At 36.0% G+C, this 27,220-nt stretch overlaps 1 protein-coding gene across 2 annotated transcripts in view; it reads right to left on the bottom strand.

The window, feature by feature from the left end:
- Positions 1 to 27,220, bottom strand: part of EPC2 (enhancer of polycomb homolog 2) — a 191,222-nt gene that overhangs the window by 83,727 nt on the left and 80,275 nt on the right. For both annotated transcript variants that reach the window (XM_044669886.1, XM_044669885.1), the window contains exon 3: positions 4,221 to 4,366. In XM_044669886.1, coding sequence (XP_044525821.1) covers positions 4,221 to 4,366 — 146 coding nt within the window. The remainder of the gene's footprint in view (positions 1 to 4,220; positions 4,367 to 27,220) is intronic.

A 27,220-nucleotide genomic window follows, 5' to 3' on the forward strand; every position in this document is an offset into this window, starting at 1 on the left:
AAGAAAAGAAAAGAAAAGAAAAGAAAAGAAAAGAAAAGAAAAGAAAAGAAAAGAAAAGAAAAGAAAAGAAAAGAAAAGAAAAGAAAAGAAAAGAGAAAAGAATGTCTGCCTTCCAGGAGCTTACATCCAAATGGGGAATGACAGCACATAAAAAGAAGTTGAAAAAAAGGAAGGAATAATATAAATCACTAAGCAAGAAGTCCAAAAAGTCAGAATTTTCATGAGAAATGCAAAATACCAAGACAAGAGATATTACTTGTATTAGGAAGTGAAGTCTACCAGGATCACAAATTTTGAACTACACATGGACATGAAAGATCAATTAGTTTACTAAAGTTTATTAGATGGTATCCTAGCTGGAGTTGATGATGGGTAGAAGTCCATGGGGGGCAGGAGAGGAAAGGTCATTTCTTGGAGAAGAACAAGTATTCCAGTTAGGTGAATTATCCGGGATAAAACAGGTTTGTGAAGAGCTTTGAAAAGCAAAGGATAGCATTTAGTTTTAATCAGCAAACAATGGAGATCAAGTAAAGGTTTCTGAGAAAAGGAGTGACATTTGATCAGAGGCAAGTAATTTAACCTCTTTGTACCTTTTCTTTTATAACCTCTTTCTTCTTATATAAAATGTGGAGCTTAAGCAGAAAAATCTCCAAAGAATTCTCCAGGCCAAGTTCCTAAAAATTCCAAAAAAGAACAACACAAACTTCCTCAAAATAAAATTACATATATAAAAGGACAAGGCAGTCCCTCCAAAAACAAAATATATTTTAAATTGGGGGAATATTCATTCAGAAGGGTAGGGTTTGACAAAAGTTGAGAAAATTTGACTAGTCACTAGAGTGAAGAGTGAGTTATCAAATTTATACTTAAGGGAAAATTCTTAAGGAAGTAAAGAATTCTGGAAATCAATAGTGAATAAAGAGATTTACAGTGATTAGGAATGTATAAAAGTATGAATGAGTTAATAAAAATCTATTCATCTGATGAACAGGCTGATAGTAAAACATCTAAAAGTGTCTGAAAGTACAATGTTGTGACAAGAACACTAGATTTAGGGTCAGGAATTATATGATTTTGGAAAAGTGATTTAATCTTTCTAAATATTGGAGGTAATATTTCACTACATACATTACAAAGCTGTTATAAGGAGAAAAAACCACAAACTATATTAATAATGAATTATTATTAGCTTTAGCAAAGTTAACATGTGAACATATGATACAATACCCTACAATGATAATTCTTTAGCATCTATGGCCTATGTAAAAATGATCAGAGCCCTACTTCTCTGCTGACCTCTAGTCTCTCATCTTCAATTGCCTATTATAAAGAGACATCTCAAACTCAACAAGTCCAAAATTGAACTTATTACCCTCTCTCAAACCCATCTTTCTCTTTCCAAACTTCCCAATTACTGATAAGGATACATTCATTCTTCTAGTTCCTCAGGCATTATAATCTAGCTGTCAGCCTTGACTTCTCATTTTCACCACACTCATGCAGCCAGGCCCTTGGCCTGTCGATTTCACCTTCATAATATCACTCAAATATCCCTCCTTTCTCTACTATGACACTAGTGACACCATTACCTTGTTGCAGACCCTCATCATTTCACAACTAAATGACTCAAAGTATCCTGCTGGTTGATCTACTGTTCTCATGTCTTTTTTCACTTCAGTCTACCTTCCAATTTAGCTGTCAAAGGGATTTTCCTAAAGCACATGGGTGACCATGTCATCTTCTATTTCAATAAAATTCCAGTGGCTCCCTGTTACTACCTTCAGGATAAAATGAAAAATGCTCTGGCATTCAGAGTTCATGATTTCTCAGCTACCACCTACTTTGTAATCCAGTAACACTGGCCTCCTTGCTATTCCTTGCACAAGTCACTCTATCTTCCAACTCCAGGCATTTTCATTGGCTGTCTCCCATAACAGGATGTCTAATCTCTGACTTCTGGGTTCCCTGAAGGCTGAGTTAAAATTTCTATTACAAGTAGCCTTTCCCAATACCACTTAATTCCAATGCTTTCCCTCTATTGATTATTTCCAATTTGTATTTTATATAGCTTTTTTGTACAAAGGTATTTCCATGTTGTCTCTCATGTTAGATTGTAATTACCTTAGGAACAATGATTGTCTGTTGGTTTTTTCTGTATTACCAGAGCTTAACACAGGTTCTGGCATATAGCAGGATACTTAATAAATGGTTATTGTCTCATCGAACTGATTAAAATGCTTTCCTTTAACTAAAAACTTAATGATATATATTGTGATTTCTTTCCAAATATGAAGATACTTAGAACTAAAATTATAATAATAGTTTTAAGTATCAGATTCTTCAGCATCAGGTTCATCAGGATCAAATAAGATAATATTTGTGAAGTATTCTGAATAATGCCTGGCATATTAGATTGCTTCTACCCTTAACCACTCCCTACAGAAATCAGTTATGGTTCCTTTAAGATAATGGGATGTGACACAGCAAGATGGCTCAGTGGATAGAGAGCTAAGCCTGGGTTCAAATCTGGCCTCAGATATTTCCTAGCTGTATGACCCTGAGTAAGTCACTTACTCCCAATTGTTTAGCCTTTACCACTATTCTGCCTTGGAACTGGGATTTAGTGTTGGTTCTGAGACAGAAAGGTATGGGTTAAAAAAAAAGAAAGAAAACAATTAGATTGAAGAAATAAAATAAATGAGTCAGAGCATAACTCTATCTTGCCACAGGACAACTTTTCAGCAGTAACTGATCCTAACACCTCTCATTTTACATCTTCAATATTTTGACCAATCTGTTTTTAATTCTGATTTTCTCTTTGGTATCTCATTATACTTTTCAGGTTTCATGCTATGGGCAGGAAGCTCTCTTCATATTCTAGTATTTGGCAAAATTTATATCCTTCCAACCTGACACTTGGCTGCCAGACTTCCCAGGAATGACAATCAGTAAACATAGTTCTTCTGATATTTAAGAACAAATTTTAGCTAATTTACCTATAGTTGATCTGACTCAAGACTGCCTACTTTCCTTTTGGCCCAAAGTTAGAGCTAATAAAATGCATTGCCCTTTCCTTCTTTGCAGAGATGGGTGATTGAGGGTGTGGAATGGCTAATACACTGGTTGGTTTTGCTGAATTGCTTTTTTTTGCTATCTTTTAAAAGATTTATTAAAAGAGAAAGCTCATCAGCAGAGAAATACATAAAGATATTAATGTGAAATAGAAATTGGAGGTATCAAGAAAATAAAATTACATTTAAAATAGTAGTTAGTCAAGTAGCATAGTATATAGTGTTGGACTTTGAGTCAAGAAGACTTGAACATCAATCCTTTCTCATACAATTAAAAACTATAATTCTAGCAAATAATTTAACCTATTCAAGCTAGGTTTTCTCAGGTGTAAAATGGGGTCAATAATGGCACAACCTCTCTAGGTTGATGTGAGGATTAAATGAGAGAATACAATAAAAATGTTTTATAAAATTTAAAGCATTATACAAGTTTTAGCTATTACTATTATAAATTTCTAAAAAGAAAGGGCATGTGGAATTCCTCTGCAAAGTTAAAAATAATGGGAATAATTGTTTTTTCATTGATTTAAAAAAATACATTTCTAGATGGACAAATACAAGGTCTTCTAGAAAAGTAAGGTAAATGTGTCTAGCAAATATTAGAAAGAAGAACTACCTTTCAAATATTTCAAAGACACCAAGGGGCTTGAAAAGAATCATCTGTATTGCATCAATAATTATGAAAGCTTTCTTCCCCATCAATTCATCACTGAGAAGCCAAAAACTCAAAAAGAGTACTTATTTTGTTATAGTGGCTCATGTAGTATTATTCAAAAGGCGAACAATGGAAATGCTGGTTGGAGAGATGGGGGGTTGGGCTGAGTATGACAGAAAGTATTAGCTTTTATTAAGACTGTATAGACTAATTGTGGTGACAATGGCTCCCACCTCCTACTATCCACCAACACTAACAGAGTATACATATCTACAAACATCTATCTCAAATACATTTAAAGAGCAGGATGGTTTCTAAATCAATAGCTTATGTTGAACTTAAAGGATATAAATGGAAACTACAGAGACTCAAATAAAAGAAATTCAAGGAAAAGCAAACACATTTAAAAAATATACATTAAAATGAAAACTGCTAATTGTCCATTAGATTAACAATAAAACAAGATAAAATTGTATTTTTATGGAGTACTATACCTGATTAGAACTGGCTTTTTCAAGCCTGTCAATCATAATTTCAAACTGCAGAGGCTTAATTTCCATCTTCCTGTTGAGTCTATTTAATAATGTCTCATCTTCAGAATCCATATCATAATCTGGTTGTTCATTGTCCAGATTAAAGGCTAGAAGAATTAAAAAGAGAGAAAGAATCAAATGACATACAAATTATAAACTTACACAATATGAAGCATTAAAAATGAAGATCAAAATGGAAAATGCACAAACTACATGAGCAATGTGTTTTGTTTAAATACAATGAGAAAAGTCTCATTGGTTGTCACTGGGAAGTAATATCAATGTTCTTGTTTACTATCAATACAATAATTATTAATAATTGGACATTTCAAGTCAAAATGAACAGGAAAGAGGATATAAATTCCTGTTATACAGAAATGAGGTAACATATGTAAATCATTATATAAATGGCAGCTATTATTAATCTCATACATACACACAAATAATTAAAGAAGCCTACAAAATATTTGGATAAAGAACTGGCCTTAGGGTAAAAAGATCTCCATTTAAGCTCTGTTTCTGATACATACTGTCTGTATAATCATGAGCAAATCACTTAAAACTCCACTACCACCAGGTTATTTTCTGAGACTACAAGTTATAGATAAGTTGTAAACTACAAATTGGAGAGTATTTCCACAAAGGAGTTCCCCACAAAGAATCAGAAAAACTGAGAGTTGGAAAGGAGCTAAGATATCCTCTAAATCAACTCATAAACAAAATGTTATCTCCAGTATAAAATACCCAATCACATAATCACATAATGCATAATCACAGGTTCAGATACCCAGTACTACTAGTAGTATTTTAAGAAATAGACCATTTATTTTTCCTGCTTTAAGTTCAATTGTTTTGGTTAAGCAGACTTAAGTTTGCTTCCAGCAGCTTGCTTTCCTTTATTGTTGTTTTCAAGATAAAAGAAACTTAAGACATTAAAGAGAACAAAGTATTTTACAAAAACCCCAGCTTGTGTACAGAAAAACTATCTCTGGTATAAATCATTTTAACAAGAGACAGAGAATGTGAATTTAAATGTTGGAGGTAAACAGTATTACTGGGGGAAAGAAAAACCAGATATAACTACTACTTTCATTTAAGTTGAAAAGAATTCATAAAAATTCACTTACTAGACACTGTCCCCAATTATAGAACTTGTGTTCAGGAAGAATGTCTTCAATCACTTGAGATTCTCAATGTGTGTTATCTACACCGACAGCATGTGCAAGCATTTCCCAAACTGTGTTCCACAGAACCCCGTAGTTTCAGACAATAGGGAAGTGAGGTTCTAAGAGAAAACTGTTTTTCTAACAAAGGTGGCCTGGAATTTTTGAAGACAATAGTGTCACTGTCCAGATACTCTAAGTGAACTGTAGCACTGGCATCCCTCATCCTGTTATCCCACCCCATATGTGAGACAATTCTGTATACCACCTCCCCCTGATTTTTTCATGTTATAAACTCAATCCCATCCATCTATATCTTTCCTCAACCTGCAGAGACATGAGACTTCTTTCATACCTATCCTGCCATAGTATCTCCTCATGTCTCTGCCTCCTATAATTATCTCCGACTATCTTCTCTTCCATTTGTAACAGATCCATCACAAAGCCCTTCTTTCTCCACCTCACCCACACACCAACCAAGGAAGAGAAGGAGAATAAGCATTTACAATGTACCTACTCCATGCCAGGCACTATGCTAAGTACTTTAGATTTAGATATATCTCATTTGATCCTAACAGCTCTGCAAGATAAGCACTGTTGTAATCCTCATTTTTCAGTTGAGAAAACTAAGCTAAACCAGATGTTAAGTGATTTGCCCAATATCACACAGCTAGCTGAGGTTGGTTTTGAACTCAGGTCTTCCTGATTTCGGGCTCAACATTCATTCAACTATACCACCATCGCTTCTTTGTGACTTAATGTCTAATTTACACATCTTCCACTATCTCAACTCAGAGAGGAAGCAAAATATGGGCAAAATATTTGGAATAAGAAAAAGAACTGTGTTCTACTCTCTGACATTCATTATCAGTGTACCATGGGGAACTCACTTAAATCTTTTTATCATTAGATTCCTCATCTATAAAAACAGATTATCTACACGATAGGGCTGTTATAAGAATTAAATGACATAATATATGTAAGGTGCTTTGCAAAATATTAAAACCCCATAGAAATACTATTATCATCAAAATTATTCATATGCTATATCTACATAAAGTACTTGTTTGATACAAACTCCACTATATTGTTCACACCTTGCATCATCCATTTTTGTGCCTTTCTTTGACTGTATCCAGACTACTACTCCCCTTTTGTTTTTGTTTTATTTTTGAAAATTAATTAAACTATCTAGCATTTATTCTCCCTTCTCTTCTCCACTGGAAAAATAAAAACAATAAAAGATAAAATAAAATCTTTCTAACAAATAAATAGTCAAGTAGGAAAAAAAGTTACCATATTGATCATATCCAAGCAGTTAGTCAATACACATTTATTAAGTACCCACTATGATACCAGGTATTGTGCTAAAGCACTGGAGATACCCAACCCCAAAAGGGCAAAAAAAGAGTCCCTGCTTTCAAGTTACTCACAGTAAGGAGTAGCATAATAGTGTCTTATGTAAGGAACAACAAGAGAGGGGAAGAGAGAAGGAGGACAGAAAGAATGAGGAGGGGTCATTAAGACAAGAAGACTGAAAGGGAGGGGGTGGAGAAGAGATAGTGAATGACTTTGAACAATAGAGGTAGCAGGAAGTCACTATGGTTTACTGAATAGAGGAACCTATTCTTCAGGTCAGACTGACACTTTAGGAAGACTGCCACTTTGACAGCTGAAGGGAAGATGGACTGAAATGGAAGAAATATAGCAAGAAGATCAACTTGGGCTATTGTGATAGAATAGGTAGGAGATGAGGGTCTGCATCTGGATGGTAGCAGTTTCAGAGGAGAGAAGAGGTTATCTGAGAGATGCCAAGTAGGTTAGACAGAACTTAGCAGCATATTGCATGTCTCATTCTGCAAAGTAATATACATCATCTCTCTTTCAGAAGTGGGTAGCACTTCATACCATTAATATTTTGGAAACATTATTAAATCACTACATTGATAAGCATTCTTAAGTCTTTCAAGATAATTCATTTTTACAATGTTGATATTATACTATAAATTGTTCTGGTTGTACTCATTTGACCCCAGGCTTCTATGAAACCATCTTTTTCCCCCTCATTTCTTACAACACAATAGTATTCCATTACATTTACAAGTCATAAATTGTTAGACCATTCCCCAGCTAATGGGCATTCCCTTTGTTTTTAATTCTTTGCTCCTTAAATAAGAGCTGCTATAAATACTTTTCTACTTATAGGATCTTTTCCTTTTTCTTTGATCTCTTTGGAGTAAAGGCTTACTATTGGTAGTATTAAATCAATAGGCATGAATAGTTTAGTAATTTTTAGCTTTTACTCAGTATAACAATTCCCTGATCTCCCTTAATTTTGAGAAAGGTCTACTGGTCAAATAAATGTGGGAAACTGGAATGAGTATATAAATATACTTTCACTTCATGTAGCAAACAAAGTCCTGAAAAAGATAAACAACTTTGTTTTTTATAAAAGAAGTCATTTCAACTACTTTCAACAACAAATCAAACTACATCTTGCTACTTAAAAGAATCCTATAGTATACTTATATGAACTAAGGAACACTGAGGTAAGCAAACCCAAGAAAACTACACAATGACTATGGCAATGTAAACAGAAAGAACAAAAATAAAGGAAATAAAGACTATAATTATAGTGTTGATCAAGTCTGACCCAAAGAAGAGTTGGTAAAATGTTATCTTCCTTACTTTTATACAAAAGTAGGAGACAACAATTATAGAATGTTCTGTATATCATCAGACATGGAAAATGTACCGATTAGTTTTGCTCAGATGCTTTTCCTATCTTTTTAAAAGCTTTTTGCAAAGGATGGCTCTTTTACATAAAGATGATGATGATGATGATTACGACAATGACATAGACATTTAAATAATATTGAGAAAGGAATGTGATATAGAACAAACAGTATTAAGAGAAACAAAATGTTCAACTTTAAATAGTTGAATGAACAAATAGATAAATAAGTAAGGAAAATCTTATAGTTCATTTCTTAATGGAGTGAAGAATCCTTTAAAAGGCAATACTCTCATCTACTTGTTTAAAGAAAAATCAGAGAGTAAGATTTATTATTTATTATTTATTATTAAGTGGTTACTATGTGCCAGGCACAGTGTTAAGTGCTAGGGATATAAATATTAACAAAAAGAGAAAGTCCCTCCCCCAAAAGAGCTTACATTCTAATGGAAGGAAGACAATAAATAAAAGGGGAGATAAGGTAGGAGATAGGCCATGGCTGGTAAATGTAGCATCTGTAGTTTCTTTCTTAAAAGTAAGGTAAACCCAGGCAGAAAAATCAGCCTTCAAATACCCTGCAACCATAATGGCAACTTTGAAAAGAGCCATCTGCAGCTATGTAGCATAATGGAGAAAGCATCAGGTCTGGAGTTGGGAGAACCTACACTCAAATCTGGCCTCAGATTCTTCCTAGCTATTAGACCCTGGGCAAGTCACTTAACCCCAAATGCCTAAGTCCTTGATGCTTTTATGTCTTAGAATTGATAGTTAAATACTTAGTATCAGTTCTAAGACAGAAGCTTTTGAAAAATAACAATAGAGGGACTGGGTAGCTCAGTTAATTGAGAACCAGGCCTAGAGTCAGGAGGTCCTAGGTTCAAATTTAGTTTCCAAAACTTCCTAGCTGTGTGACCTTGGGCAAGTCATTTGACCCACACTGCTTAGCCCTTACTACTCTTCTGCCTTGGAAACAATACACAGTATTAATTCTAAGGTAGAAAGTAAGCATATAACAACAACAACAACAACAACAACAACAACAACAACAACAACAACAACAACAACAACAACAACAACAACAACAACAACAACAACAACAAAGTAGGCAGCATTCATCTTGTTGATTCCAAAGTTGTCCCTTTTATTTATCTGTTTTGTTCTGAACTCATGCTTGCATATTTTTAATGTTTCATTAATGCTCTTATCATTATCATCTGCATTCGCCCAATTGACTCTCCCCCCCAAATTTTTTAAACCTCTCTTAACTAATTGCATAGTCAAACAGAACAAATCTAGATATTGGCCATTTCCAAAGATATATGACTCATTCACCACTTTGAGTCTATAATATCTCTGTCAAGAGATGAGAAATATTTTATCATCAGGATCAGGTTTTTCAAGTCATGGTTGTTCACTGCATTGCTCTGAGTTCTTAAGTCTTTCAATTGTTTTTCTTTACAATGTTGTAGTCATTGTAGAAATTGTTCTCCTAGTTTTGCTCACTTGACTGTATATTTCTCTCAGACTGTCTTTTAAAATTGATTATACATTATTTCCCCTCAAAAACACAATGATGCAGCAAGTGGTCTACTTGCTAATATTTATACCCGATATACTATTTCTCTTCTCTATGCCAACTTGGAGACGCTATCTCTATACATCCTGTAATATCCAGTCCTATGTCTTCTACATGATAAATGTTCAAGAAAAATTTGTTCGAGAATGGACAAAAAAATGAATGAGCCCTTGATTAATCAAGTCTGTAGATTTTCAATTTATTGCGACGGGCTTTCTTGGAAATTTACCCAAGTCATGTTTTCTCTGAGGACCAACAATCCTTGACAATTATTTTTTATGGATTCCACAAATTAATGGATAGTTGACCTTGAAGTCAGAATACCTGGTTTCAAGTCCTGAATGACACACTGGCTATGTGAGTAAGCAAATCATTTAACCTCTCAGTGCTCTCGGAACGTTAAAAGAGTTTACATTTCAAAGAGGAAGCCAACTTGCACTGGTAGAGGTAGTTTCCTCACCTGGGAATTCCCTATACCAATGAAATCACAGGTCCAATTCTTTACTATAAAGTTACTATTGTTCAGTTATTTCAGTCATGTCTGACTCGTTGAAACCTCATTAGGGGTTTTCTTACAATGAAATGGTTTACCATTTAATTTTACAGATAAAGAACTGAAGCAAACAAGTGACTCTCCCAAGGTCACAAAGTTAGTAAATGTCAGCCTGAATCTGAACTTAGGGAGATGAGTTTTTCAGATTCTAAACCCACTGCTCTATCCACTGCTTCACCTACCTGCCCACACAATAAGATTACAATTCATTAAAAATAAAGTGATTAAAATTTCCATACATTTTTACCAAAAAGATTGTACTACTAGGCATATCCCCCTCCTGTAAGAATAAAATCTTCATATCTACCAAAATATGTATAGTAGCATTCTGGTGGGAGGAAATGAATTTAAAAACTGGAAACAAAGTAAATGCCCATCAAATAGTGAATGAACTTACAAACCGTGGAACATAAGTGCAATAGAATATTACTGTGCTATAAGAATTATGAATATGATCAATAAAGAATATTTCTTGATCTGATGCAAAGTAGAAATAAGGAGAGCCGAGAAAATATATACAATAACTATATAGTATAATTGAAAAGAAAAACTAAAACAAAACAATTAAAAGAGAATGATGTCACAATTTACAAAGAATAAATATGGCCCAAAAGAAGGGAGATTAGAAGACTCTTCTGACTCCCTTTGCATAAGTTAGAAGTCCACAGGTTCGAGGCATTATATATCTTTTCAGAATTTTTAAGAAAGGAAATAATTTATCATAGGTATTAGAAAGTTGACTAAATCACATTTTCTACATATCTTCTGAAAAGATTTCAATGCAATTCATTTAATTTTGAAATATATTCTAAAAGCTATTACACACAAATATTCCAGATGGTCAAGTTTCTTCTAAAAGGTAGAGAATACATGAAAGATATGGAATCCAAAAGGAAACTTTAGCAATTATCTATTTTCGTCCTTTTCCCATCTTTAGAATCTTGTTTTGGTCTAGCAGATCAAGCAAATTGCACCACCATTTGGGTTTCCAAAAAGTATATATCCATTTGCTTCTTTTAAAGCTTTAGTTGCTGCTTTTTCATCGGAAATCCAAAAGCTTAGCCTTTCATGTGACCTTCTTTCATCAAGCTTATGTCAAACATGATTCATTTTGTTTGTAATAAAAAGTCAACATATCTTTCAAAAATAAACTTAACATCATTTTCTTCAATTTGCTTTGCTAAGTTGTTTACATAAATCCCAGTTTGGATCCCTCATAATTTCTGAAAATTGAAAGTGTTGCTATTTCTCCTTTAACAATTCTGTTTTTCCCCCCTAAAGACATATTCTTCTTTTTTTTTTTTTTTTAAATTTTAAACCCTTTAACTTCTGTGTATTGACTTATAGGTGGAAGAGTGGTAAGGGTAGGCAATGGGGGTCAAGTGACTTGCCCAGGGTCACACAGCTGGGAAGTGTCTGAGGCTGGATTTGAGCCTAGGACCTCCCATCTCTAGGCCTGGCTCTCAATCCACTGAGCTACCCAGCTGCCCCCACCTAAAGACATATTCTGCTGGTATCTCATGTGAGTCTTCTTAAATCTCCTCTTTGTCATTAAAAATGGAAGTCGGAAGGATCTTTGTAATCCTTCACCTCTAGAATCTGAGAAATCACTATTTTGTTCTTCTAAATCCTTTACAAACACAGGTACCCCAGAATATATATATTTGATTCTATTTTTTATGCTCTACAGGTTGTAGCTGCTTAAACATCCTAAAGCAGTGATGGGCAAACTACGGCCCGCCGGCCAGAAGCAGAGCCCCCTGAAATGTTCTATCCAGCCTTGCGACATTATTCCTAATCTGAAGAATACAATGAGTAGGATACAAAACAATGAAACTTCCAAAGAGTTGCCTTAGAAACAGACTGACAGATGAGCATTTCCTTTCCTTTGGCCCCCCTCTTTAAAAAGTTTGCCCATCACTGTCCTAGAGTAATATTGCTGAGTGTAAATTACTATGTGAAATAAATGCAGATGTATTCAACATTCCTTTATCTTTTGCCTTTTTCTTTACATAACGTTGCTTTGCAGTCTTTTGATTGAAAATTGGCTAATATGAAAAGTTTTGTCCTCCTCTTTCAGGCTTTATCATTACCACTTTCATATTCTGATTATTCTCCACCAGATCCTTCACATTCTTCTGGCACAGGAGGGTCCTGAGGATCAAAGGAGGAAACATGGACATACACTCTTCATACATGGGAGGTCAGACAATAACTGGTGCAAACAGTGCAGGTAAATTTTATTCATAAGATGAAGCATGTGTACATGGAACATAGACACACTTGTCAAGACACTTGCCAAGACATTTGCTATATTGTGTTTGATTGAGGTACACATTTAAAAAGAAAAGTTAGCCCATAATCTGGTGCAATTCCATTTTCTATGTTTAAACAACTTGGTTCTTTCTTTTCTTTACCTTCTTCCATATGCTCATCAGACCTTTTCTTTATCTCTGAATATGAAATCTGACAGAGGGAGGAAGCATAGTCTTGCTCTTTTGCAAATTCAACAACTAAAGTGTGACCTAAAACTTTTAGCTGATGAAGTCTTGACATTACCTTTATCACTACTTTTTCATTAGAGAAACAGCAAAAGAGTATGCTTCAATCTGCCTAGGCAGACAGGACTTGCATGGCCTGGATATCAAAGAGCTTCAAGAGGTGCTCTTCCTCCACCACCAGGTAGGCAAGTATGTGCTGGCCCATAGCAGAGGCAGCATTGAGAAGCCCTAACAACTCCAAGACAGTGGCTCTGCTCTAGTGAGGCCATTTCCCCCATAGGATACAGTGACTTTGGGTGGAGATGGCAATGACAGGAACCCAAGAGGACAAACTAATTTTTCAGTGTATTAACTGGTTTTGCTAATTTTGCTAATAAAAAATTATAGTTTGTTATATGGGATGGCTCTCTGGGAAGAAGGAAAGATAGTAGGAGAAATTTTGGCAATGTGAAAACAAAAGGTATCAAAAATTCTTTTGCTATTTAATTTCTTTCCAATTACATTTTAAAAGTTTCCAGGATTTGAGGGCAGCTGGGTAGCTCAGTGGAGTGAGAGTCAGGCCTAGAGACAGGAGGTCCTAGGTTCAAACCCGGCCTGAGCCACTTCCCAGCTGTGTTACCCTGGGCAAGTCACTTGACCCCCATTGCCCACCCTTACCAATCTTCCACCTATGAGACAATACACCGAAGTACAAGGGTTTAAAAAAAAAAAAGTTTCCAGGATTTTCAAAGGAATTTTGAATCTTGATTTCTCTCTCTCTCTCTGCATCCCCCTCCCAAATGAGATGGAAAGCAATCTAATAATAGATTTTACATATATAATCATGTAAAACATTTTTAAATTTTAATCCTTTTGTGGAAGGTAACTTGAACAAAAAAAATTAAGTGAAAAAAGTCTGTTTTTGTCTGAATTCAGACCAACTGTTTTTTCTCTGGAAGCAAATAGCATTTTTTAATCATGAGACCTTTGGAATTGCTTTGGATTACTATTGCTAAGAATAGCTAAGTTATTCATAGCTGTCCACTGTACAATATTCCTGTTAACCATACACAATCTTCTCCTGGTTCTACTTATTTCACTTTGCTTCAGTTCATGAAAGTCTTTCTAGGTTTTTTGAGCTCCTCCTGCTCATTATTTCTTAAAGCACAACATATACTTTTATTTATTTATTCTCTCTCTCTCATTCCCCAATTGATGGGTACACCCTTCACTTTCCAATTCTTTGATCCCACAAAAAGAGCTATATAGGTCCTTTCCATTTTTGTTTTTTTTATCTCTTTGGGAAACCAAACCTAGTAATGGCATTGCTGGGTCAAAGGTTTAAAATGTACTGTTTTAAAGCCCTTTGAGCCTAGGTCCAAACTGCTCTCCAGAATGGCTGAACTGAAACAGTTCACCACTCCCCCAACAGTGCATTAGTGTCCCAATTTCCCCACATTCCCTCTAAGTCTCATTTTCCTTTTCAATCACTATAGTCATTCTAATACCAGTTATTTTAATTTGCATATCACTCATTAATAGTGATTGAGTATTTTTTGCATGACTATAGAGATTTAATTACTTAAATCTAAAAACAGCTCGTTCATATCCTTTGACCATTTAGCAACTTGAGAAATGACTTGTATTCTTATACATTCAATTAATTTATCTATGTATCAAGAAATGAGGCCTACAAAAAAACTTTTTTAATTAATTAATTAATTTAGAGTATTTTCCTGCAATTACATGATATATGTTCTTTCCCTCCCTTCTCCCACAGCCTATTCTTTCCCTCCCCTCTCCCAGAGCCAACAAGCAATTCCACTGGGTTTTACATGTATCACTGTTCAAAACCTATTTACATATTATTCATATTTGCAATAGGGTGATGATTTAAAGTCAGCATCCCCAATCATATCCCCATCAAACCATTTGATCAATCATATGTTTTTCTTCTGCATTTCTGACCCCACAGTTCTTTCTCTGGATGTGGATAGCATTCTTTCTCATAAGTCTCTCATAAGTCCTGGATCACTGCATTGCTGCTAGTAGAGAAGTTCATGACATTCAATTGTGCCACAATATATCAGTGTCTATATACAAAATTCTCCTGGTTCTGTTCCTTTCGCTCTGCATCAATTCCTGGAGGTCATTCTAGTTCACACGGAATTCCTCCAGTTCATTATTCCTTTCAGCACAATAATATTCAATCACCATTAGATACCACATTTTGTTCAGCTATTCCCCAATCGATAACACCCCTTCGTTTTCCAATTTTTTGCCACCACAAAGAGCACAGCTATAAATATTTTTATACAAGTATTTTTTCCTATTATCTCTTTGGAGCACAAATCCAGCAGTGGTATAGCTAGATCAAAGGACAGGCAGCTCTTTGGGCACAGTTCCAAATTGGCATCCAGAATGGTTCAATCAGTTCACAACTCTACCAGCAACACATTAATGTCCCAATTTTGCCACATCTCCTCCAACATTCATTACTCTCCCCTGCTGTCATTTTAGCCAATCTGCTGGGTATGAGGTGATGCCTCAGAGTTGTTTTGATTTGCATTTCTCTAATTATTAAAGATTCTGAACACTTTCTCATGTGCTTATTGATAGTTTTGATTTCTTTATCTGAAAATTGCCTATTCATGTCTCTTACCCATTTATTGACTGGAGAATGGCTTGATTTTTTTTGTACAATTGAATTAGTTCCTTATATATTTGAGTAATTAGACCTCTGTCAGAGTTTTTTGTTATAAAGATTTTTCCCCCCAGTTTGCGGTTTCCCTTCTGATTTTGGTTGCATTGTTTTTGTTTGTACAAAACCTTTTTTAATTTAATGTAATCAAAATTATTTATTTTACATTTTGTAATTTTTTCTAACTCTTGCTTGGTTTACAAAATCTTTCCTTTCCCAGAGATCTGACAAGTTTACTATTTTGTGTTCACCTAATTTACTTATAGTTTCCTTCTTTATATTCAAGTCATTCAACCATTCTGAATTTATCTTGGTGTAGGGTGTGAGATGTTGATCTAAACCTAATCTCTCCCATATTGTTTTCCAATTTTCCCAGTAGTTTTTGTCAAATAGTGGATTTTTGTTCCAAAAGTTGGGCTCTTTGGTTTTATCATAGACTGTCTTGCTGACATCACTTACCCTAAGTCTATTCTCCCTTCTGTCTCTTAGTCAGTACCCTATTTTTTTGATGACCACTGCTTTATAGTATAGTTTAATATATGATACTGCTAGGCCACCTTCCTTCACATTTTTTTTCATTATTTTCTTTGATATTCTTGATCTTTTGTTCTTCCAAATGAACCTATAATTTTTTCTAATTCTATAAAAAAAAGTGTCTTGGTAGTTTGATAGGTATAGCACTGAATAAGTAAATTAATTTGGGAAGGATTGTCATTTTTATTACATTAGCCCATCCTACCCATGAACAATTAATGTTTTTTTCCAGTTATTTAGATCTAGTTTTAATTGTGTGGAAAGTGTTTTATAGTTGTGTTCATGTAATTCCTGTGTTTGTCTTGGCAATTTGTTATACTTTTTGTGCCATTATTACTGTATATTACTCTCCATCCTATTCCCCTGTTTAGTTTTTGATCAACACACCCCACAATTTGCCTCTTTTCTATCAGTTCCACCCTGTGTGAATTTAACATAAATTGTATCCTTCTTTCCTTTTAATATAGGAAAGTTTTAAAATAGCTCCACCCTTCGACTGAATGTACATTCATACTATGGGAGAATGTCAAAGGCCTTGTGGCTATCTGGTTCCATAAGATGCTTGCTTCTTGTCCCTTTACCTCTTAAGTGTCCAGACAACTAGCCTCTGACCTGGATTAAGGTCAAGTCTGTCCAAACAGGGAGGCTCAGAAGGAGTGACATCACTGGCATTATAAGAGAGGGAACTGAGAAAGTAACAAGGGCTTTTGGGCTTTTAAGCTCTGGATCAACGGTCAGCAACCTTTTTGGCTGAGAGAGACATAAACGCCTGCGGAAGGAAGAAGATGGAGGCGGAAGGCGCTGGAATATGGGGCAGGGGCTGAAGGGCCCCCTGGGGCACATCCTGGGGCTCTGCCAGGACTGGCCTGTCCGGAGATGGAGCCAGATATGGCTCGAGAGCCATACGTTGCCGACCCCTGCTCTAGATCTAGGGACTTGGCTGGCATGCACAAGCCTTGGCTAAAGCAACATGCAGCACTTTTGACTTTTCCTGGCAAGGCTTATCTTGGCTAATGAACAGAGACACAAGCAGCAAACTCATATTAGCTATGTTCAGCTATAAGACAAGGTACTTTTCTTTCTCTCCAACTCCAACTTCTACTATCTAATATATAATTATAAATTAAGACAGTCTCTAGAGAATTTTGCTCTTAAGAATTTGGTGACCATAAATTGGAAGTGTCAACTTCTCTTACACGTTTTTTTTTCAGTTTTTCCTTGTCACATAAGAGTGACTTACACGCACAGTAGAAATTTTAAAAAATAAGTTCTAGGTTCCTGAGAAGCTAAAATTGTCAAAGAGAAGATTTGGGTAAGGTGATTATTTTTCGTGTGTATTTGCCAGTTATTTTTCTGTCATTTGGGGTGGGTGGGTGGAAGATGGTATTTGAAAATTAGCAAGATAACCAGATGCTGATAACCAAATGGTCTCTAAGGTAAGGAGAGGTGAAGGGTGAAGATTCAACAGTTTCTAATATAATTTTTTCCTTCTTTTTGGAGGGTCTTGGTTTGAAAATGGGGAACACTCATAATATCTCAAGTGGAATCCCTTTACATAAACTGCTTTTCTCATGGGGGAAAAAAATAAAAAAACAACGTATTACTGATTGAGCCAGGCATGACTAGGAAAGACACCATTAACCTTCATAAAAAATGGTCTTAAACTGTTTACTTGACCTCATTATGGGTCTTTTGATTTTAAAACATTAAAAAGTTAAAATAAGCTACCAGAAACAGTAACCCTGAAGAATTAGATTACTGCTGCATTTGGGCCACACTCCTTGATGAATCTACTAAGGTTCAACCAAGGAACCAAGTTTTTAACCAGTCCTCCATTAATGTTCCACATCTTTCTCATTTAGCCTTTCTGCCACAGTCTAATAAGTCTATTTAGCCTTCTATTCCCCTTTCCACTTTTTTGAGGTCCCTCCCCAAAGTTTCCTTTCCCTCTCTCATCCTTTCACATTCTTTTCACCCAGACCCATTCTCTTTTCTTTTCAACTTTTCTGACCCTCATTCCTCCCCACCCCTGAGGTTCGACCATTTTGAACCTATCAACCCAATCCCACTCATTTCTTCTCTCCCTCCACATGTGACCGAAGTTCTTTGACAACACCCCTTTATTCTGTTCCTGCCTCCCTGCCAACTCACTATTCCCTTCCTCTACCCATTCATTCTATTCCTGCCTCAATTTTCCTGTCCATTCTTGCATTCCACCTCACCCAGTTGCATTCTCGTCTTTTCTACTTAGTCTCCACAAAGACTTCAGACTCAATAGTGGAAAATGATGTCTCCCCTAAGAGCATGTATCCTCTGAGTGGAGATGCCATAAATGACTGTAGAGGCAACATGGTAACATTAAGAAATCATGTCCCATTCTCTCCCTCATATCTCAACATGTAGGTAAAAGAAACATCTAGCTAGGATAGCAAAACCCTGATTCTCCTCAGAAAGTTTAAGGCCAATTTTCAGTTTTAATCTAAGCTAAGATGATGTGATGGATCTAATGTATGCCTTACTCACTGAAGGAGAAAGACAAGCAATTTTTGAGGCCACTAATTCTCAAAATGAGGATGTAAAACATTGGCTATTACAGGACCCACAATGGGATCCCAAGAACTATATGAGGTTATATGAATCCAAGGAGGCACTGGAGAAAGGAATGAAGGACTGAGCTACTTGCCCAAAAAAACTAGCAAAAATTTGAATATGTTAATCAAGAAAATGAGCTTCCAAACCAGTTTTATAATTAAGTACGTGGAGCAGCTAAAAGATATGCAAGTTTACATTGCATGTTCATATCAAAAAGCACCATTTTGTGAATGCTCTTCCCCTAAAATAGAAGAATATCATAAGCATCATCCAGAATGGGCTAGTATGAATATAGGACACTTGAAGAGGATACATGTTTTTGACAGGTGTGAGACAGGAGAAGGGGAAAATCAAAAAAGAAAAACTGGACAGAATTAAACAGGACAGGAAAAGGGAGACATCTATCTTGCCTCCTATTTTGACATCTGTAGTTGAGGATCTCCCAGCTCCTTTGAAAGATGTTACAAAGATTCTAACAGAGAGAGGTATAATACATTGTTATTTCTGTGGCAGGCAGGTAATATAGTGATAAATTAAAGGAGAAAAAAAATCAGGAATTTAGAAACAATTGGAATCAGGGCTTATAAGTCTCATGAGGCAAACCATAGTGCCTAGTGACCCTCAAGGGATCAGTTTGGTCAGTTTGGGAGATGCCAAAAGAATACCTAAAAGAATGATGCTGTAAGGGAGGAGAAGAGAACTTGGAGTCTGAGGGTGGTGTCTACTCCTTCCTAGACACTGATGTTTTGATGACAATTATTCCCTCCTTCTCTCTAGTAAAGAGCCTCACATGACCCTTTAAGGTTGGAGACATTTTGTCTCCTGGACACTAGGACTTCCAGATCAGTCTTAGTGAGCAAACCCAATTGTGAATGTACTTCAACTGGTTCTTTAAATGTGGAAGAAGTGTCAGGGAAGCCTCGAAATGTTAGTAAGCACTCTCCTTGCATTATATCCACGGGACCTCTCTCAGGAGAACATTCATTCCTCTTTAAAGCCTGATTCCCCTACAAATACTAGGGAGAGACCTCTTCTATAAACTAAGGACCATAATATCATGCTCTTCAGACAGCCCTTCATCACTACAATTGCTTGAGGACTCTATCATTATTCCCAGTCTTCCTTCCTGATAATTAGGAGATATTAGCCCCTCTCTTTGAAATTCCAGCAGATATTCCTGAATCTCTCTGGACCTCACATCCTCTCCTGTTGCAGGCAAAAGTCTGCTGTTCCTTTAAAAGGTAGCCCTACAAAAATCTGGAAAATGAGAGGGTGTCCTCTGACTGGAGAATGGCTGAACAAATTGTGATATATGATGATGATGGAATACTATTGTGCAATAAGGAAGAATAAAATGCCTGGTTTCCATACAAGCTGGAAAGACTTCCAGGAGCTAATGTGGAGCAAAATGAGCAGAAGCAAGAGAACACTGCACACAAAAATTAAAACACTGTGGAATAATCATATGTAATCAACTTAGCTACTAATAGTAATACAATGGTCCAGGACAATCCTGAGGGACTTCTGAGAAAGAAAGGTATCCATATCAAGAGAAGGAACTGTGGGAGTAGAAATGCTGAAGGAAAGCATTTGATTAGTGTTTTGTTTTTTAAAAGATTATTCTATTAACAAAAATAAATAATATGGAAATAGGTATTGAGTGATAATACATGTATAATCCAGTCGAATTGCTTATAGGCCCTGGGAGGGGTGGGGGGAAAAGGGAGGGAAAGAACATAAATCATGTAACCATGGAAAAATACTTAAAACTTTAAAAAAAAGTGGCCCTCACCTTTCATTCCTCAGTACTCTTTTTAACCAAGGAAACTACTGAAGGGATATCCCCAATAACTGATTTCATTAATTGATCAAGAATAATTTCATGCAAATCTGAATATAGTTCACCAAATCACCTAGTAAAATGTCTAAGCCAGATCCAGAAGGGAAGCCTGTTTATCAGCTTGTACAAGATCTATGTGCAATTAATTCACGTTATACCTAGGTTACCAGTGGTTCCAAATGCTGCAACTATCATCTCCTCAATCCCTAATGCAGCTTCATATTTTATAGTCATGGAGCTCTCTTCTGTACTTTTTCCTATTCCTATCTGTATAAATTCTAAGAAAATATTTGCTTCCCCCTGGAAAGGTTCCCATGGACATGGTCTGGATTGCCTCAGGGATATGTAGAAAGTCCAACTTTATTTCCCCACCCCCACCCCAAATTTTACAGCAGGGTTTAACTACTATCACTTTTAAGGGTTCTACTTTTAGTTTGCTATGTTGATGATTTGTTTTTAGAGAAACCAGAGACATGCCAGGAAGACAGCAAACATCTCAATGAGACTCACTTGAAGTGGCCTGAAATTCTCCCCCTAACAAGGCCATCCCCTGGCCTCCCTGGAGCTCAGGCCAAGTGGAGAGAGAGAGAGAGAGAGAGAGAGAGAGAGAGAGAGAGAGAGAGAGAGAGTGTGTGTGTGTGTGTGTGTGTGTGTGTGTGTGTGTGTACACACAGAGGGAGTAGTCTCTATGTCTTCACTCAAGCCCTGGGATCACACAGCACCCAGTAGCCATACTGGCACTGTAGCTGAAACAGAACATGCAAACATTCGAAATTATTTCTGGACATCTCCCTATTCAGGTCAAATATTTTTCTTCTTAGAATTTTCACGAGAGAAGTCACAAGGTTTTTCAGTCAAAAGTTCAGTGTTACCTTCCAAAAGTGGAATATAAGGTAGCTGAGAGCAATCCTGGGAGCAACAGGAAGGGGGTAAGGGGAGGGGGGGGGGTCAAATTACATGAACTTCCCAACTCTGGGGCAACAGTACAGACAGGACACTTGGACTTCTCATGAGAGGTAAACTAATTTGGTTTACTCTCTTAAAAAAAAATGCTATCCTCTTTTTGGTACTATTTTGTTCTCAGCATTAAGTCGTATTACTTATTCCTCCTTTGTTCCCTCTTCTGATGACTGGTCTAAGGATAATGCTATTAAAGTCCATAGCCAAATGGGACATATCCTACACCACAGCAAGGCCATTGGACTTTATGGATACTGGGTCTGTCACCAGCTCGATCAGAGCTCTGTCTTATCCAGTCCATATGAATAAGGCTTTGCCACAACTTGCACGTCTTGAGGGTCATATATTGCAAAAACAACAACAACAACAACAAAACCTTTCACCCCTTTTGTTTTTGTTATAGGTCACAATTATATGGATGGAGTCCATCTACCTGGTCATTACCATGGTATTTAATAGATCCACAGATTTTCAAATTTCAGTTTATTGTAATATATCTTCTAAGGTAATTTTCAGATATATGGAAGCCCCACTCCCACTGACTGATCATTCACTCACTTTTGCCCTGCACGTTAAGACATAAGGAACCAAAAAGTAGCAGATATATGGGTGGCATGATGAAGTGCAACTTCACTATTGCACTCTCTCCCACATAATATTTATCTGTGCTAAGATGAAGCTCAATAACATAAAGGATAGGTCACATAAGTAAATATCCTTTGCAATTTTTACTGCCTGATCATAGTCAAAGATAGTCTTCCTGTGGGGTTTGGTGACCCCTGGGCACATCTATGTTTATAACTCTACCCTTCCCCTCCAAGGGTGGTATGGGACTTGTGGTTTGGTCTATGTTATCCCACATCAACATCAGTACATAATAGTTTTATTGGCCAGGTAGACAAGTCCTCAGCTTGGAATTTAGGTGTTTAGTGGAATACACAGAACAAGAGATTTCCCCCCACTTTTGGAATGATGGCAATAATAGCTTCAATTAGGAGAATCTTTGCAGAAGTTCAGAAATTGTCTCAGGATACAATTCAAGTCATCTCCCAAACTTCTAAAGTTATTTCCTTTCTCTGGGAGGAGTCTGATTCATTGGCAAAGGCAGTCATACAAAATTGGCTACACTTGATATGCTTATGGCCACTTCTGGTAGTGTGCCTGTGCTCTTATTAATCAATCTTGTTCTCACATAAACAAATCAGATGAAATTATTACAAATGTCCATAAGCTTCAAAGAATTTTGAATAACACTCAGCAAATATCTTAAAGACCCATGTGACATCTGACTGTGCATGGTGGAACTTCTCATAGCTATAGGGCCCAGATCTGTTAGCAATTATGGTCAATTGGGCCTTTTTAATCCTGGGAATTTTTGTCATTTTCAGACTTTGCCAGGAAAAAATTAACTGCTGTTGGAGTAGCAAACTGTAGAACAATTTGCAAATTGGCCCAAAGGGCTATAAAGTTATATACACCATATTATGATCCAGCAATATCACTAATTTGGTCTGTATCCCAAAAAGATCAAAGGAAAAGGATCTACATATACAAAAATATTTACAGAAGTCCTGTCGGAGGTGGCAGAGAACTAGAAATTAAGGGGATGCCCATCAACTGGAAAAGACTGAACAAATTGAGGTATATGATATTATGCTATTGGAAATGAACAGGGGGTTCAGTAAAACAGGCCAAGATCAATACAAATTAATGCAAAGTGAAGTGAGAAGAACCAGGAGACCATTGTCAACAACAACAGCAATGTTATAATGATGATCAGCTGTGAAAGAGTTGGCTACTTTGATCACAATGATCCAAGACAATTATAAAGGACACATGATGAAAAAGTGCTACTAACTTCCAGGGGAAATTGATGAACTCTGGGTGCACCATGAAGTATAATTTGCTCACTTTGTTCCTCTTCCTTTTAGGGGCACTTACAGTTAATATGGAAATGTTTTGCATGATTTCACATATGTAACTAATATCATATTGCTTGCCTTCTCAGTAATGAGGGAGGTTGTGAAAGGAAAGGAGAGAATTTGAAATTCAAAAATTTTAAAGAATGCTTTAAAATAAACAAATAATAAATTTAGGAAAAAAATGTTGGTAAGTTCTAAGTCCTGCACTGTTTAAAAAAGCAAGATGACATGACTGGTCTTTCACAGTTGATCATCATTACAACACTACTGTTACTGTGCATAATGATCTCCTGTTTCTTCTCATTTCACTTTATCTTAAAGTTATTATGTTACTTACACAAAATAAAAAATAATTTCTAGATAACATCTACAAGATGAATAGAGAACTCAGAAAACTAGAAATAGAACTCAGAGAATAAGAACTGCTCAGACAAGGGTGGGGTTTCCTTATCTTAGAAATATGTGAGGGAGGAGGAAGCCTTAGATTGGTAATGGAACTATACCAAGCATAAGCTAAAATCAGTACAAAGGAAATCATAAGATCACAGTTTAAGAGCTCAAAGGGACCTGAGAAATCATCTAATCCAATTTCTTACTTGACTGAAAATACTGAAGCCCAGAGATGGGAAGCTACTTGTTCAGGATCTTAAACATAACAAATAGCAGAGTAAGGAGTACAAGTATCTTCCTATTATAAATATTAAAAATGATAAAGGCTGGTATAAATATATATATTAGTATTTTAATTAAAGCCATGCTGATAGATAATTAGACCACGCGCTTGTAAGCATTCAAAACTGCCGCCCTCGCCATTATTGTCTCCTGTTTCCTGTCTTGAGTCTGCTAGCCAAGAGAGAGAGCCCTCCTAACGCAGGATATTATAAACTCTTCCCTGCGTCAAGACGTAGGCCTCCCCAAGCCCCAAAACCCGGAAACAGAAACCAGTTGGACCACGTTGGATCACGGGAAATGTAGTTTGATACATTTTCCATGTCCATAGAAATATATACACTTTTAGATGGCATTTCCCAAATTTCACTTTTACACTATTGTATCAAGTCCTAAAGGAGGGATGGGGTCAGGAGAGGAAGCAGGTAGTGAATCATAAATGAATTTGAAGAGTCTAGGTCAGGATATATGATCAGGGAACTCTAGAAAACACATAAACACGAATTAAAGGGAAGAAAGTTGCTCACAATAAGTACTGGATGAAGATAATACTACTGGGGGCAGCTGGGTAGCTCAGTGGATTGAGAGTCAGGCCTAGAGATGGGAGGTCCTAGGTTCAAATCGGGCCTCACACTTCCCGGCTGTGTGACTCTGGGCAAGGGCAAGTCACTTGACCCCCCCATGGCCACCCTTACCATTCTTCCACCTATGAGCCAATACACAGAAGTTAAAGGTTTAAAAAAAAAAAAAGATAATACTACTGGCCAATGTTATGAATGATTTTCAAATTTTATTCACAAATTGAGTACACACTTCTTTAATCCTCTCTATTTGTGGGACCAAGGAACTTTTCTATTCAAGGCTATACACTTCAGAGTAATATGTATCTATGAATATCTAAAAATAATATTTACCTCTTTCCTCCCAGATACATCATACAATTAGTAAGATTATCAATAAAACACATTTAGTGACTTATTCAATATTAATGCTCCTTTTGAAACATGCATATCAACCTGAAAAGATGTTTTTGCGACCATCAATCCATTATGCACTTCATGGGAAACATTTCTATGGGAAAAAAACACTCTATTGCTCCTCTATATCCTCTAAATTTGTACTTTGGTGCTTCTTCTGGCTACACTAGTGATGGGCAATCTATGGCCCGCAGGCCAAATGCGGCCCCCTGAAATGTTCTATCCAGCTATGTGACATTATTCCTAATCTGACGGAATAATACAATGAGTGGGATACAATACAATGAAATCTTGAAAGAGTTGCCTTAGAAATATACTGACAAATGAGCATTTCCTTTCATTTGGTCTCCTCTTTAAAAAGTTTGCCCATCACTGGTCTACACTATTTATTATTAATTTCATTTTATTTCAACCCCAAAAGAGAAGCAGTATTTGTATACTTTGTTTTATTCTTCATTCTGTTTTTCCCTTTGCCCAGAAAGATGACATTACACTAACTCCTGAAAGACATTGGTCAAGATATTTCACGTCACTTTTGGGACTTGTTTAGCACTGCAAAATTTTAGAGTGAGTTTTTCTGTTTTTCAGAAGTGTATTCAATTGTATTTCAAGTGAAATCCCATTTCAAAGAATTTGATATTGTTAAAATAAAAAACTCACATTTTGTCCATTTATTTTAAATAGTGTCTATATAGTATAGTTAGGAACCATCTTTAAGTATCATCATAATGAGGTTAGCTTGTATAGACTCAAAATTGATATAATTATGATTTTGTGTACAATACACAATTCAGTATAGTTTTTGCCTACTAAAAGTATTTAGTTAATAAATTTTGCTAGCTAGTACATCTTACTAACCTATAAGTTCCCCACTTATCTTAATATTCTCCTCTAGTCTCATATAATATTCTAATTTCTTCTTTTCCTAAAATCCACGCTCATTATCTACATTCAACTCCCAACCATGGCTTCAGCTATAGTGGTTCATAATAAGGATATGAACAAAGAAAAATGTTTTTTCTATTCTTGAATTTATGAGCCTGGCCAGCACATCTCCTGTCTGGCCCTCAGTTGTCTCATCCATAAATAAGAACCTTAAAGAGATGAATGAACCCTCAAGATTTCTTCTAGTCCAAAAGAAGGTCCATATTAAGTAGTACACTAAAGAGGTAGCATGGTGGTATAATGGAGAGAGTAGGGAATTTGGAATGAATAAGATTTGAGTTCAAACCCACCTCAAACACAGTAACTTAGATGTACCATACTGGGCAAGTCACTTTAAATTCCCTCAGCCTTACAGATGAGTTTCAAGCCATCTGTAAAATATGAAAATAATAATACCACCAACCTCATAGTGTTGCTATAAGGAGCAAATATAAAGAACATAAGGCATTTTGTAAACTTTAAAGTACTATATAGATGCTATTATTGTTATTTTTATTATGAGGTACATTTGATAAGATATGGTGACTAATTGGGGATAGGGAAGAAGAGAAGAATAACACCATGGTTTCCAAAACAACTAATTGCATAAATTGTGACATTAATGGCAGAAATGTTCAAGTCACGAGGAAGAATAGTACATTGGGAGGAAAAGATGAGTTCAGTTCATAATATGTTGAGTTGGAAGCACTATAAAAGCATCTAGGTATTACATTATCTTCAAGGGTAGATGGAAATGTGGATCTAAAGATCAGGAAAAGAGTCAGGGGTAGGAATATATATATATATGTGAATAACAAGTCACATTGCTTTTAAGATTTATGAATTACTCTTGTCACAACGCCCTGTGAAGTATATTCCTGCAACTATTAGTCCCAATTTACAGGTGAAGAAACTGGGGCTTAAAGAGTAATTTTCCTATGTTCACATAGCTAACAATTGTCAGAAAGCAGGATTTGAACCAATATTTGGCTCACATTTGACTATGCCATGCTATGTCTTGAAGCTATGTGGATGAATGAGAATACAGAGGAAGAAGGCACAGAGAAGAAAACTGAGGGTAAGGGAAAAACATTGGACATGAGGTCAGGAAACCAATGTACAAACTCTATTTCAATCTCTTCTGTTCAAAAATCTTAATTGGTTCCTTTCGGAGACAAATAGGGGCTCTAACATAAAATCCAATTTTGTAACATGGCAATCAAGGCCTTCAACAATCAGGTCTACCTTTTCTAGACTTATTTCATATTACTCACCTTAACATATTTTTCTATTTTCCAACTAAACTAAGTTATTTTACATTCTACCTCTTGCTTCT

Source organism: Gracilinanus agilis, chromosome 3 (genome assembly GCF_016433145.1).
Source record: "Gracilinanus agilis isolate LMUSP501 chromosome 3, AgileGrace, whole genome shotgun sequence".
NCBI classification, from domain to species: domain Eukaryota; kingdom Metazoa; phylum Chordata; class Mammalia; order Didelphimorphia; family Didelphidae; genus Gracilinanus; species Gracilinanus agilis.